We start from the raw sequence: 10,869 nt of genomic DNA on the forward strand, positions 1-10,869 counted from the left end.
GACTTGGACAGTTGGACCCAACAAATTAATCACAAATCCAACAGTACCCAATATATGTCCGTGTAGAAAACAAGAATAGGTAGATTTATAGCTCAGTGCACAACCCATATCGTCTAAATTCTAGATCCGCAATTGTGTACAAACTATGACTCCTACAACAAATGGAAGAACATTACACTATGATAGGACCATCCAAAGGGATCGGATAATACACATCAACAAGCTTTCTCTAACCTAAGGTGAGTTCTATAGACGATCTAGTCTGCTATTAGTATTTAAGGTAAACAAACAGCCTCATAGCATTAGTAAGGAATGCAAGACCTAAAGTTTAAGGTCATCAGGCACCTCATAATTCAAACATCTAAATGATGAAAAACACCTGACGTTAAGAGTCGTTAAGCAACGAGCTGTAAAGTATTACATTACATGAAAATAAAGTTACATTTAACCTTAGTATACTCAGTAAGCATGGTAGCATCGAGTATATTCAGTAAGCATAGTAGCATCTGTTACCGAATGAGAACACATATTTTCAAGACTACATATAGTAGTTGAATTGAAGTCCTGTTGCACATGGAGTAACTACATGTTGCTTCCCGAAACTTTTGGTCCTTCACTGCCAAGAGACAATCCTGATGAGAGATTGAATTGGTCGCTCGCCAGGAAAACTGGATTTGGTTGCTCGTATGGTGAGCTTAAGCTCGACTCCAATATCTGCTGCGGAAGTAGCATATCTGCTTTAGTAAATGATGCACTTGTGCCCACTCTTTGTTTCTTTGATGACCTTTCATCTTCAGGGCTATTTATTGGCAAAGTCTCGTGGCAACCAGAATCTGGAGTAAGAGGCTCGGAGAATGATTGATCGATAGAAAGGGCATGTTCTTGTACAGACTTATCAATGTGAGGAGACTCAGATGTTGGTGCAGGAGTCCCTGGATCAGTCCGGTTATCAGAATCCGGACCATTGTCACCTGCTGGTGAAGGAGTGGCCCCAGAAACAGGAACTTCTGAGAGAACTCCATTGAGCCGCTGTTGTTCTTCTATTATCTTCTTCAAGTACTTTCCTTGTGCTTCAATTCTAAGTTGTAGCTGTCTTTGTACCTGTAAATGTAAGAAGGAAAGTAGGTGGTTACAAGTAAAATCCCTGAACTTTTACAGGAATTAATTCTAACTTCCAAGGGAGCTCTTGTTGGAGGCTGTTCTTTCATAGGTCCCACAACTTCCTGCTTATCAAACTGATCATATGAGATGAAGTGAAAATGAAGCAAAGTTATCTGGATACAAATATCATTTCATTTCACAAAGCATGCTCAATATACACTGCTTTTGATGAAAGAAACGGACTCCAGATATATTTCAAGGGAAATGTTCGAAGATGCAACTAAAAGGCCCCTTCATTTGGTAGCAAGTATGTGCCACAGCCATCAGAAACAAAATATGGGAATTTAGGTGCCGTACGTGGGAAAATGGATCATTAATTACTTTACCTTTTTTCATCTAAAGTGAAATGCACAGATCAGGTCAGCTCTTACTAGTAGAAGAGCTTCTTTCATGTCTACAACGGATAGTATAGAGTAGATATGACAACATTTGAAGACTAGAGAAATTCAAAGAACCAAAGAGGAAGAAACTTAAGCCTCAATTAATGTATTAACGAGAAGTAATAGAAGGGAAACAATTTTCTTACAAATGTTTGTTTCAATGGCAAGTTTAAGATAAAATTAAAAGTTAATAATAGGATTTAAAAAAGCAGGTGGCTAACATCTCTTTAAAACCTTTGGCAACTGTTGAAAGACAAAACTCTCAAATAGGTAGAAAATAACTTTCTTGCTATAGGTAGAAAATAACTCGCTAATCAAATGGTGTGTTTCTTCACTTCTCTTCCCTTTCTATCCCTTCCCGTGCTTTAATTATCCAAAGACTTTATATGCATTCCAAATGTGTTCAAGAAGCTCCAGGAGAACATACCTCCAGTTGCTCGTGCAGTCGCTTTTGTACCTCCATCTGCAATTTTAGAGCCTCATTTATCTGCACACCAGTGCTAGGAGAGAGCAATAATTCTCTCATGTCAATTATTAATATCATAGAAAGTACAGACCAGTTTAGGAAGATTTTTTAGCTAAAAAGGCAAGATCATTAGACTGGAGAATGCAAGGCATTAGTAGGTGTAGACAGCAAATTAGTGTAAAACTGTGAATCATGTAACTTCCAAAGCTTGTAACTTCATAAACAGATCTACCAGCAAACAGGAAAAAAAATCTACTCACGATGAACCATCCAAACTGGAAAGCATATCTGCTGATTCTTTCTTGTCAGATTGTTTACCTAACAATCACAATTGCGGGCAAAAATGGTATCAGGAAGTGTGTTACCGTGGGAGCATCAAAATCACCACATTTTCAAAGGAATTAAGCCTCTTTAAAGCTTTAAGAAATAAACATAGTTGAAATTTTGAATTCTAAAGGATCGTACCATCAGATGAGGAATCTGGAAGGTATTTAGCAAGCCGATATTTCTGAATGAACAGGCAAATGAATGCAATTCAGTCACTACAATGGAGCTTTTTAATTTAATACTTTTTTGCAGCATGTATACCTGTAAATGACTTTTTACATGATAAATTGTTAGCCCTTGCACACCCATGACTCTAAGAACACCTTTAGGCGTGGCCCCTGAACCAGGAAAAGAAATAATGTCAGAACAATTAAATGATCAAGACCAAATGTGGAAATACAGTATCACCTAGTGATTATTTATTGTTACAGAGTTTTCTAGCGCTGCATCTAGAGAGCATAAAAACTGATTAATGGAAAAATGTGAGACACACAGATAAGTATGGGAAAAGATCACAATCATTTATGATCTACCTATCTCCATTACTATATTGTTCAAAGAGCAGAGGAAAGATTGTCAGCCTCCCTAGCAACTAAAATAAGGAATCTTTTCTCTTGTAGATTTTTTTCCTTTCTAGAGTATAAAGGAGGGTTGGGAGGGAAGATAGTAGCACAAATACAATTAAACTCGAGAACTTACGGTCTGGGCCACCAAGTTGTGCGACGGCATCAACGAAACGTTCATGAAGCTCATGGGTCCAACGCAATCGTTGCTTTGAGGCAAGACTAGGATTGTTATTGTGGTTGTTTCCTCCATTTATTGGGTCCATTGTGCTGCCACCGCAGTATAATATCTGACTATATGTTACTGTAACGCTTTTGTGAACTAAGCTTGAACTAGGACGCCTTTAGCCTGGTATGCACACAAGAATCAAAAGATAAACATAAACCTTATCTTTTATTATGGTTTTAGTAATTCTTTCATCAACTAATTCTCTAGTAAGCACACAAGAATCAAAAGATAAACATAAACCTTATCTTTTATTATGGTTTTAGTAATTCTTTCATCAACTAATTCTCTAGTAAACACTCATAAACATTGAATGGAAGTTAGTCATTGAGATGTGCGATCTAATCATTTTGTCTCTGTAAAAATGTACAATCTAGCAGAACTTTACCAAGTTGACCTGTACATATGAGAAAATACTATAGCCAGTGTATTTAGCAGCATCTAATATTTCCTCGTCGAGTGTGTATATATATATATATAATTTTCTTTTTCAATGACAGTGGTGTCCGTGCCAGCTTGCCCCACCTCAACTATTACATGGCCCACCCGCACAGTTGTCGAACTCTGCCCACCAAGGCTTAGGAAAATGGGAAGATATCACCTAAGAGTTGTTTGGAAACCACTGTGTAATTACTAAGGTGGTAATATGACATCCAAGTAATTACATAGTATAACAGTTACAATAACCTATTTCTCTGCAATAACACGTAATTATGGTATCATTCTAGTATCATGTTTGGTTGCACAGTGGACGTGTAAATAATTTCCAAATAGTGACACAAGTATGTACAACAATAACAGTGGGGTTGTGACAAACATATCTGTATATGAAAATATAAAAAACGAGAAAAGAAAGAAATTGAGAAGTCATATGTGTAACTACCCCAAATTCTTTGCCCCCTCAAAGAATGGAGAGTGTAATTGCTCCCCTCAATTACACCGAAATTCATGCTGGCCAAACAGTGTATTACACCCAATTACACCCAAATTCAATATACGAGGTGGCCTTACAAACAGGTCCCTAGTGTTTTTGCCTCCACTCCTCTAGGACTTCAAATCTTCACGGAAGGAAACATCCTAGCTACTAAAAAACTGTAGATAAAGTAGACATCTTCTTAATCTATCAGAATAATTAGGATGTATAATGTTGAAGGGTATGTTTCCATCACAATAATGCCAAGCAACGACTGAACCAGAGGAAAAGGAAAAACACAAGTTTCCACATTGATCTTTAATTACATCTTTGGAAACAAGTGGAAAATAGAGTGTTTTCACAACTTATAGAGAAGTGATAGTGAGTATTCTGCAGACATGCATGAAAGTATATATTCCTAAACTTCAGTAGTTATTTCAAATCGAAGTGAATAACCAGATCCTGAAGTGTGACATTGAGGAAAATAAATTATTACCAAGTCAATGCAGGAGCTCACAGAGAAGAATCGGCTATTCAGTATGCAAAACATGGTATAGTTTCATACAACAAAATACAGGTGCAGTAAGTTTCTATGCAAAACAATGGATTTTGGTTTCCGAAAGCAAGAAAATAGCAAATATTGAAGACTAAAGAAAATCTAGTCCATGCAGATACACAACATGGGAAAAAGAAAAACGAAATAAGGGAGGACAAATGAATACGAATGACAAAAGAAACAAGTCAAGAGGGAGAACTTCCGCTCTGCTCAACGAAAATAACATCCAGTTCAGCACTCCATGCAGATATCTGTATTATAACTGTGTCTCGAGCTGGAAATTAAAAACAGAATCTCATGCACAAAGGAACAAGAAACTTGAAAAGGTGAAAAATTGGAAGTAATAAACTTATTGTACAGGTTAATATTACCAGTATGCTTTGCTTCAGAAAAGTTAATGGATTGGAAGTACAAAACCACTACCACTTGGACAGTAATGCATGGGTAACATTTACATATGATATCTTGATACACTGTCAATTTGTCCTGCATCATTGGAAAAAATGCAAGTATATGAGTTACTAACACACCATTCAACCTTTCTGCAACTTTAAATGGCGACACAATTATGAAGCAGAATCTCTGCAGACAAATGATGATAAATGCAAGTATATGAGTTACTAACACATCATTCAACCTTTATGCAACTTTAAATGGCGACACAATTATGAAGCAGAATCTCTGCAGACAAATGATGATAGTTTCTCAAACTTTTTCCTTACATTACAAGAAATACTTGTTAAGAAAGTAACAGATGGTCACTCCTATGTACTCGGCTACATCCCAAATTCGAAAGTGAGAAGACGACTTTACCATAATAAATAATCGATTAAACTTTGAAAGCAAAATATAGATAGAGGCTTGAAGAGTTAGGCAAATACAACTTATGCTTGACTGCTACATATTTTGTACCCGAAAAGGAAGGGAAAAAAAAATAGATGTTGATCCGTGATTCCATCCTGTGATAGATGATATTCTTGCTGATGAAACTTTAAGCCCACAATTCAAAAGAGGAATCAACCTAACTACATGTTCATACTCCACAGGTACAAAACCATCTAATTACAATTCCCTTCATTTACTTCAAATACACTGTTTGATCTAAAGTTGTGTTTTCCTTTTCTGATGTATGACTTCGAACAATGATAACTACATTTTGTCTTTAGAGGTAAGTATTATTGAAGTCAAAAAGACCAGCACTAAAAAAGTGCTTTCATTAAATCCAGTGTTACCACCAAGCAATCAAAGTCTTCAACAGCCCAAAGATTAGCTTTCAACAATCTGTCAATATTTAACTCATCATTAAGGAAACATTTGTCTAAACCATTTATGAAAACTGGAAACTGCATCATTTAGCAAACTTTGATTAAGAATTTCCTAGAACAGCTAAAGATTTTCCATTTTTATACCTATTTCTCTAAATTCAGAAGCTTATAACCAACGCTGCCCCAAGAAACTCAACAACAGATGCTAAGAATATCCGAATACAAAAAGCCCTTTCATTTCACTCCCTCGGCAATACAACAATTACATAAAACATATTCCCTCCGTTACAATTTGTTTGTCTTACTTCCCTTTTTAGTCCGTTTCAGAAAAAAGAATGGCTCTTTTCTTTTTTGGCAACTCTTTAATTCCAACTTTCCACGTGGCATATATAAAACCACAAGCTTAAAGAGCATTTTAGTACATTCCACATATCTATAGTTTAAGACCACAGGATTCAAAATCTTCATTACTTTCTTAACCTCCGTGCCAAGTCAAAACCAGACAAACAAATTGAAACAGAGGGAGTAAAAAGATATCATTTCAGCTCCAAGATGTGACATTTTTCAACTTCCATAGCTCCAAACCATGTTAGTCAACTCTTCCACCTTACCAAAAGTAACCCTAGTTGCATGTCTGAAAACCACACACCAATTGCCATAATTCATAACCAAAAACTTCATTTCTAGCAGGGAAATTTTCATAGATATACAGCTTTTGAAAATTATTACGCCATGTAGCCCAATATACAATATTACACCTGGGGGGAAAGCATTATACATAATGTATCAATCTTGTACAAAAGGTTTTTATACAGAAATATGAGCTAAATCGGGTAACAAATTCAGAGTATGGGCTACTCGGCATAAATATAAAATAGACAAGGAGCGTAGTTTTTCCTTTCTAGAACTCCTACCATAAAACTCAACAAATTTACCTTCAAATTCAGCTAAGAATAGCAAAAAAATGTTGAAGAAAAGAGTTTCCAAGTGCCAAAAACCCTAAACAATTCGCAATTGCAATAATTCAAAACCAAAACTTAATTTAAAACTCCCACACAACAAAACCCCACATAAAACTCTACAAATTTTACATCAAGTTAGCTAAAAAAAGAATTTTGAAGAAATAAATAAGGATCTTCACATGAAAAAATGAGTGACAATATTACAGTGATGAAGAGACGAATCTTCGTTTTCCTCTTTGATGAGATCTTCGAATTCGATCCTCTCTCTTTCTGAGTGCAAAGTGATTTTTGTATTTTATTTTTTAATTTTCTGGAATATTTTTTTATGAGGAAATATAATTATTCCCTCCGTTTCAATTTCTTTCTCTTATTTTTCTTTTTAAAGGGTGCTTGGACTAGTTTATACTCCTACATTCTCATATTAGTTGTCCACATTACTATAATATACGTCTCAAAATACTTGTTCATTTATAAAATTAAGATATAATTAATTAAATTTTTTCTACCTTGCCCTTAATAGTAATTGTTTTTTTAAATAACCAATATCGATTTTAAGTGGTGAATATGGGACGTAGAAGTAATACTTAGCTTTTAACTTCTTCTTTTAGTGTTTCTTTTTTGGGTATTTGGAAAAAATAAAAAGTTCTTCTAAGCACATATTTTAGGTAAAAAAGTATAAAAATAAGATAAAAGTTAAAAATTGATTTTCTTAATTTATGGTTTTTAGCTTATAAACTATCTCTAAAAAACCAATCCAAACACCCTAGGTTGTTTAAGAAAAGATTTTGTTTTTTTTTAAGATCATAGTTAAAAATTATTGTGATATATACTAGGTATCCTTTAATTTAATATTACAAGATTTAAAAATTTCTTTTACTTTCTTAAATTCAGCGTCAATAAAAGTCAAAGAAACAAATTGAAACGGGTTATTTAAGGCTGATCGTGCCTGTGAACGTGAGGTCAGTCGTGCACCTAAGGCTGCCCGTGGTGCCTGATGAGAGAGGGACATTTTATAAACCAACTTTTTAGTTTAGAAAAATACACAACTATTTAGACACACTCAAAAACTTTCATGAACTCTTTTTTCATCTTAAATTTTAAGCAATTTTTCAATTTCTCTTTTTCAGTTTCAACGCTTTAAGTGACGTATTGACGTTAATATTTTGAGTTCATGATGCACAACCACGATGATCGTAGATTCGTAATCGGATTAATTTCTTCATAATAATATGAAAAAGTTAAAAATTTAAGTGTAAAATACTCTCATTTATATATAAATACTCGACGTAGAAAATATGAATTCTAGTGAACCAAGTGCTATAGCGCTACATATGCCATACTCCTATTGGGAAAAAAAAAAAAAAAAAGATTTCCTACTTCGAACAAATCTGAATTCTTGCACATGTGTTACGTGCATGAAAAGAAAGTCCACATAATTTCTCATCGCTGATGTCCTTACTTTAGGATTCAATTAGCCGCGCTAATACCATGTGACAAACGGTAATTTTAAGAAAATTAACTGGTTCAAAAGGTAGGGTCAAAGTATTAAATATCCCAAGTTTAATTTGAGGTTCATCCCAAATACTTATATTGAAAAAAGAAGAAAAAAAGTTAGGATTTCCTATTTAGAACAAGTCCGAGTTCTAGCAAGAATGTGTTACGTGCATGAAAAGAAAGAGTCCACATAATTTCTCACCGTTGGTGTCTTTACTTTCCTTATCTTTGCTTCAGTAGGATTTTAGTCATGTTAATTTCCGCCCCCTCCTACAACATATAGGAAAAGAATAATAGTTTCCATATTTCCTCCCAATTAGGGCCTATATAAGAGAGCGACTGTCAAAGGTTAAAGAAACTCACCACTCTTTACTAATAGTTCATCATATATAGTGTTCTTACTAGGGTTACAAGAAGTTGTTGTGTTGAGAGTTAGCATGGATATAGAAGCAATCTTCATGAGTTGTTTCTCCGTAGAGAAGAAGCCTGCAAGTATATTTGAGAATTGGTCAATTAAAGTATCCGGTTGAGTTTGAGAAGTGCAAAAGCAGTATATTGAAGTTCATAATGCACCCCGGAATAAACAATGGCGATCGTGATTTGATTTTCGGTGATGATGAAGGAGGAGATGACAAGAGTGTTGCTGATAAAGAAGATGATGATGAATATTCACCGTTGAGCAAGAAGAATCTGAGAAAGAAAAAAAAAAATAGTACCCAAAGTGACAAGAAGATCCCTGCTGATGCTACGGAATCAGAGAAGCCGATGATGAAGATTAAAGTACAAGTTGCTCCTCAAAAATAGAACAACTGCAATGCAATGGAAAGTGTCACAGGGGATGAAGAGAAGATCGGAATTGAATGGTGATAAAGAAGCAAAACGACAGTACCATAATACTACTGCTGTTAATATGGGATCGATGAAGAGGATGAACGTGGGCATCAAACGTGGAGAAGTTTCTCCGCCTGTAAAACAACTTATTTCTAATGGAGAGGAAACAACAAAAGAGAAACTGAGTCACCAAGGTTTCAAGAAGATGGAGAATGACTCGCCGGTTCAAACCAAGAAACTGGAATTTGACACAATAAAAAAGAGATTTGAGTCAAGCAAGAGGAAGTTTGAGGAAAGCTTTGTAAAGCAAAAGGAAGCCAAGAGAAGGATCATAATGGGGGACTTTCACGATATGCCTAAATCTGCTAATGACCAACGTGCTCCCAAACGCTGCTGGGATAGGAGGATGAGGTTTTGAGAATTTGATTCTATCTGCTGTAAATTTCACACGAGAATCTTTATTCTTCATTTTTATCTTATAAATTGTGGGCAAGTAGTATCTCCCCGATTATTTCGTAATCGGTCCGGGGTATATGCCCTTTGTATATGTTAAGTATCTCAAATCATGATTGAAATAATAGAGCTTCAATTTCCCCAATGGAGTTTTATGTCGTGCTTGTATCTCAAATCTGACTTTTCTCTTCATTTTTGCAAAACTGGGAAAAAAAAATATACATAAAAAATTTCCACCTGTTCTGAAACAAACGCCAATTTTGCAGGTCAAGATAGAGATATCAAAGGTGAAAATAATGAAGTAATGAGTATTAAGATTGAGAAAAGTAAAGGAAAACAGCGAAAGCTAATGCAATTATGAATGGAAAAAAACTAGTAACTACGGGTGTGTTCGGTACGAAGGAAAGCAGAAAATGTTTTCCAATTTTCTCATACTCGTTTGGTCAAAAATTTTGGAAAAGCGTTTTTTTTTTGAAAAATATTTTCGCAAAATTAGGGAAAATGACTTCCCTTAATAAAAGTAGGGAAAACGTGTTCGCGAAGTTCAATTCCACCAACCACCTGGCACCCACCAACCCAATCAACCCCAAACCCCCGACCCCCCCCCCCACGCCCGCCCCCCCACCCCCCCCCAGCAAAAATAACTTTTTTTTGGAAAAAAGGTTTTGTGATGTCTTGCTTGGTGTTTCACCCCCCATCCCCCCTCCCCGCCAAAACATTATTTTTTTTGAAAAAAAAAAGTTTTGACTCTTTTTTTTTCACCCCGCACCCTACCCCTCCGCCACGCCCGCCCCACTACCCCCTCGGCAAAAAAAAATAATATTTTTGAAAACAAAGTTTTGACCTTTTTTTGGTTTTTCACACCCCAACCCAAACCCCGCACCCCTACCCCCCTTCCCCCCCCCCCCCCCCCCCCGCAAAAAAAATTAATATTTTTTGGAAAAAAAAGTTTTGACATTTTTTTTTGTTTTTTGCACCCCCAACCCCACCCTATCCACCCCCTCCCCCCCAAAAATTTTTTTTTTTTTTTGAAAAAAAAGTTTTGACATTTGTTTTTGTTTTTTGCACCCCCCCCCCCCCAAAATTGAAAAAAAAGTTGACAATTATAAAAATTGAATGTTTGCGGGGTTAAAAATTAAAAATTTTGGAAGGGGTGATGGGGTATTTTGGGGTGGGAGGGCGTGGGGGTGTGTGTGAAAGATTTTTTTTTTGGGGTGGGGTGTACGGGTGTAGAAACCCATGAAAGGACAATAAAAAACTTCAAAAAAAAAA

The 10,869-nt window shown here is 35.7% G+C and overlaps 1 protein-coding gene across 6 annotated transcripts; it reads right to left on the reverse strand.

Annotated features, from left to right (window-relative positions):
• Positions 1 to 395: 395 nt before the first annotated feature.
• LOC132034256 (myb family transcription factor PHL7-like) lies at positions 396 to 7,174 on the reverse strand. 6 transcript variants are annotated; one of them, XM_059424547.1, is made up of 9 exons: positions 7,024 to 7,174; positions 4,964 to 5,078; positions 4,792 to 4,866; positions 3,034 to 3,246; positions 2,596 to 2,672; positions 2,473 to 2,515; positions 2,268 to 2,325; positions 1,969 to 2,041; positions 396 to 1,101 (listed from the first exon to the last, which is right to left on the reverse strand). In XM_059424547.1, the coding sequence occupies exons 4-9, from the start codon at positions 3,161 to 3,163 to the stop codon at positions 583 to 585; spliced, it is 900 nt and encodes a 299-aa protein (XP_059280530.1). In that variant the 5' UTR covers positions 3,164 to 3,246; positions 4,792 to 4,866; positions 4,964 to 5,078; positions 7,024 to 7,174; the 3' UTR covers positions 396 to 582. The 6 variants fall into 6 exon arrangements, with proteins under 6 accessions (XP_059280530.1, XP_059280529.1, XP_059280532.1 ...); XM_059424546.1 differs by having other exon boundaries at positions 4,759 to 4,866; XM_059424549.1 differs by lacking the exon at positions 4,792 to 4,866 and having other exon boundaries at positions 5,016 to 5,078.
• Between the last annotated feature and the right edge of the window lie 3,695 nt (positions 7,175 to 10,869).

This window comes from Lycium ferocissimum, chromosome 10 (genome assembly GCF_029784015.1).
Source record: "Lycium ferocissimum isolate CSIRO_LF1 chromosome 10, AGI_CSIRO_Lferr_CH_V1, whole genome shotgun sequence".
Lineage (NCBI taxonomy): Eukaryota > Viridiplantae > Streptophyta > Magnoliopsida > Solanales > Solanaceae > Lycium > Lycium ferocissimum.

Bases quoted from the DNA above. Each gene is read 5' to 3' on its own strand.
- LOC132034256 (XM_059424549.1), bottom strand. From the start codon at position 3,163: ATGGACCCAATAAATGGAGGAAACAACCACAATAACAATCCTAGTCTT. The intron at 2,673-3,033 runs GTAAGTTCTCGA...TTCCTGGTTCAG, and splicing joins ACAACTTGGTGGCCCAGACC to GGGCCACGCCTAAAGGTGTT. The intron at 2,326-2,472 runs GTACGATCCTTT...TGTGATTGTTAG, and splicing joins TCCAGATTCCTCATCTGATG to GTAAACAATCTGACAAGAAA.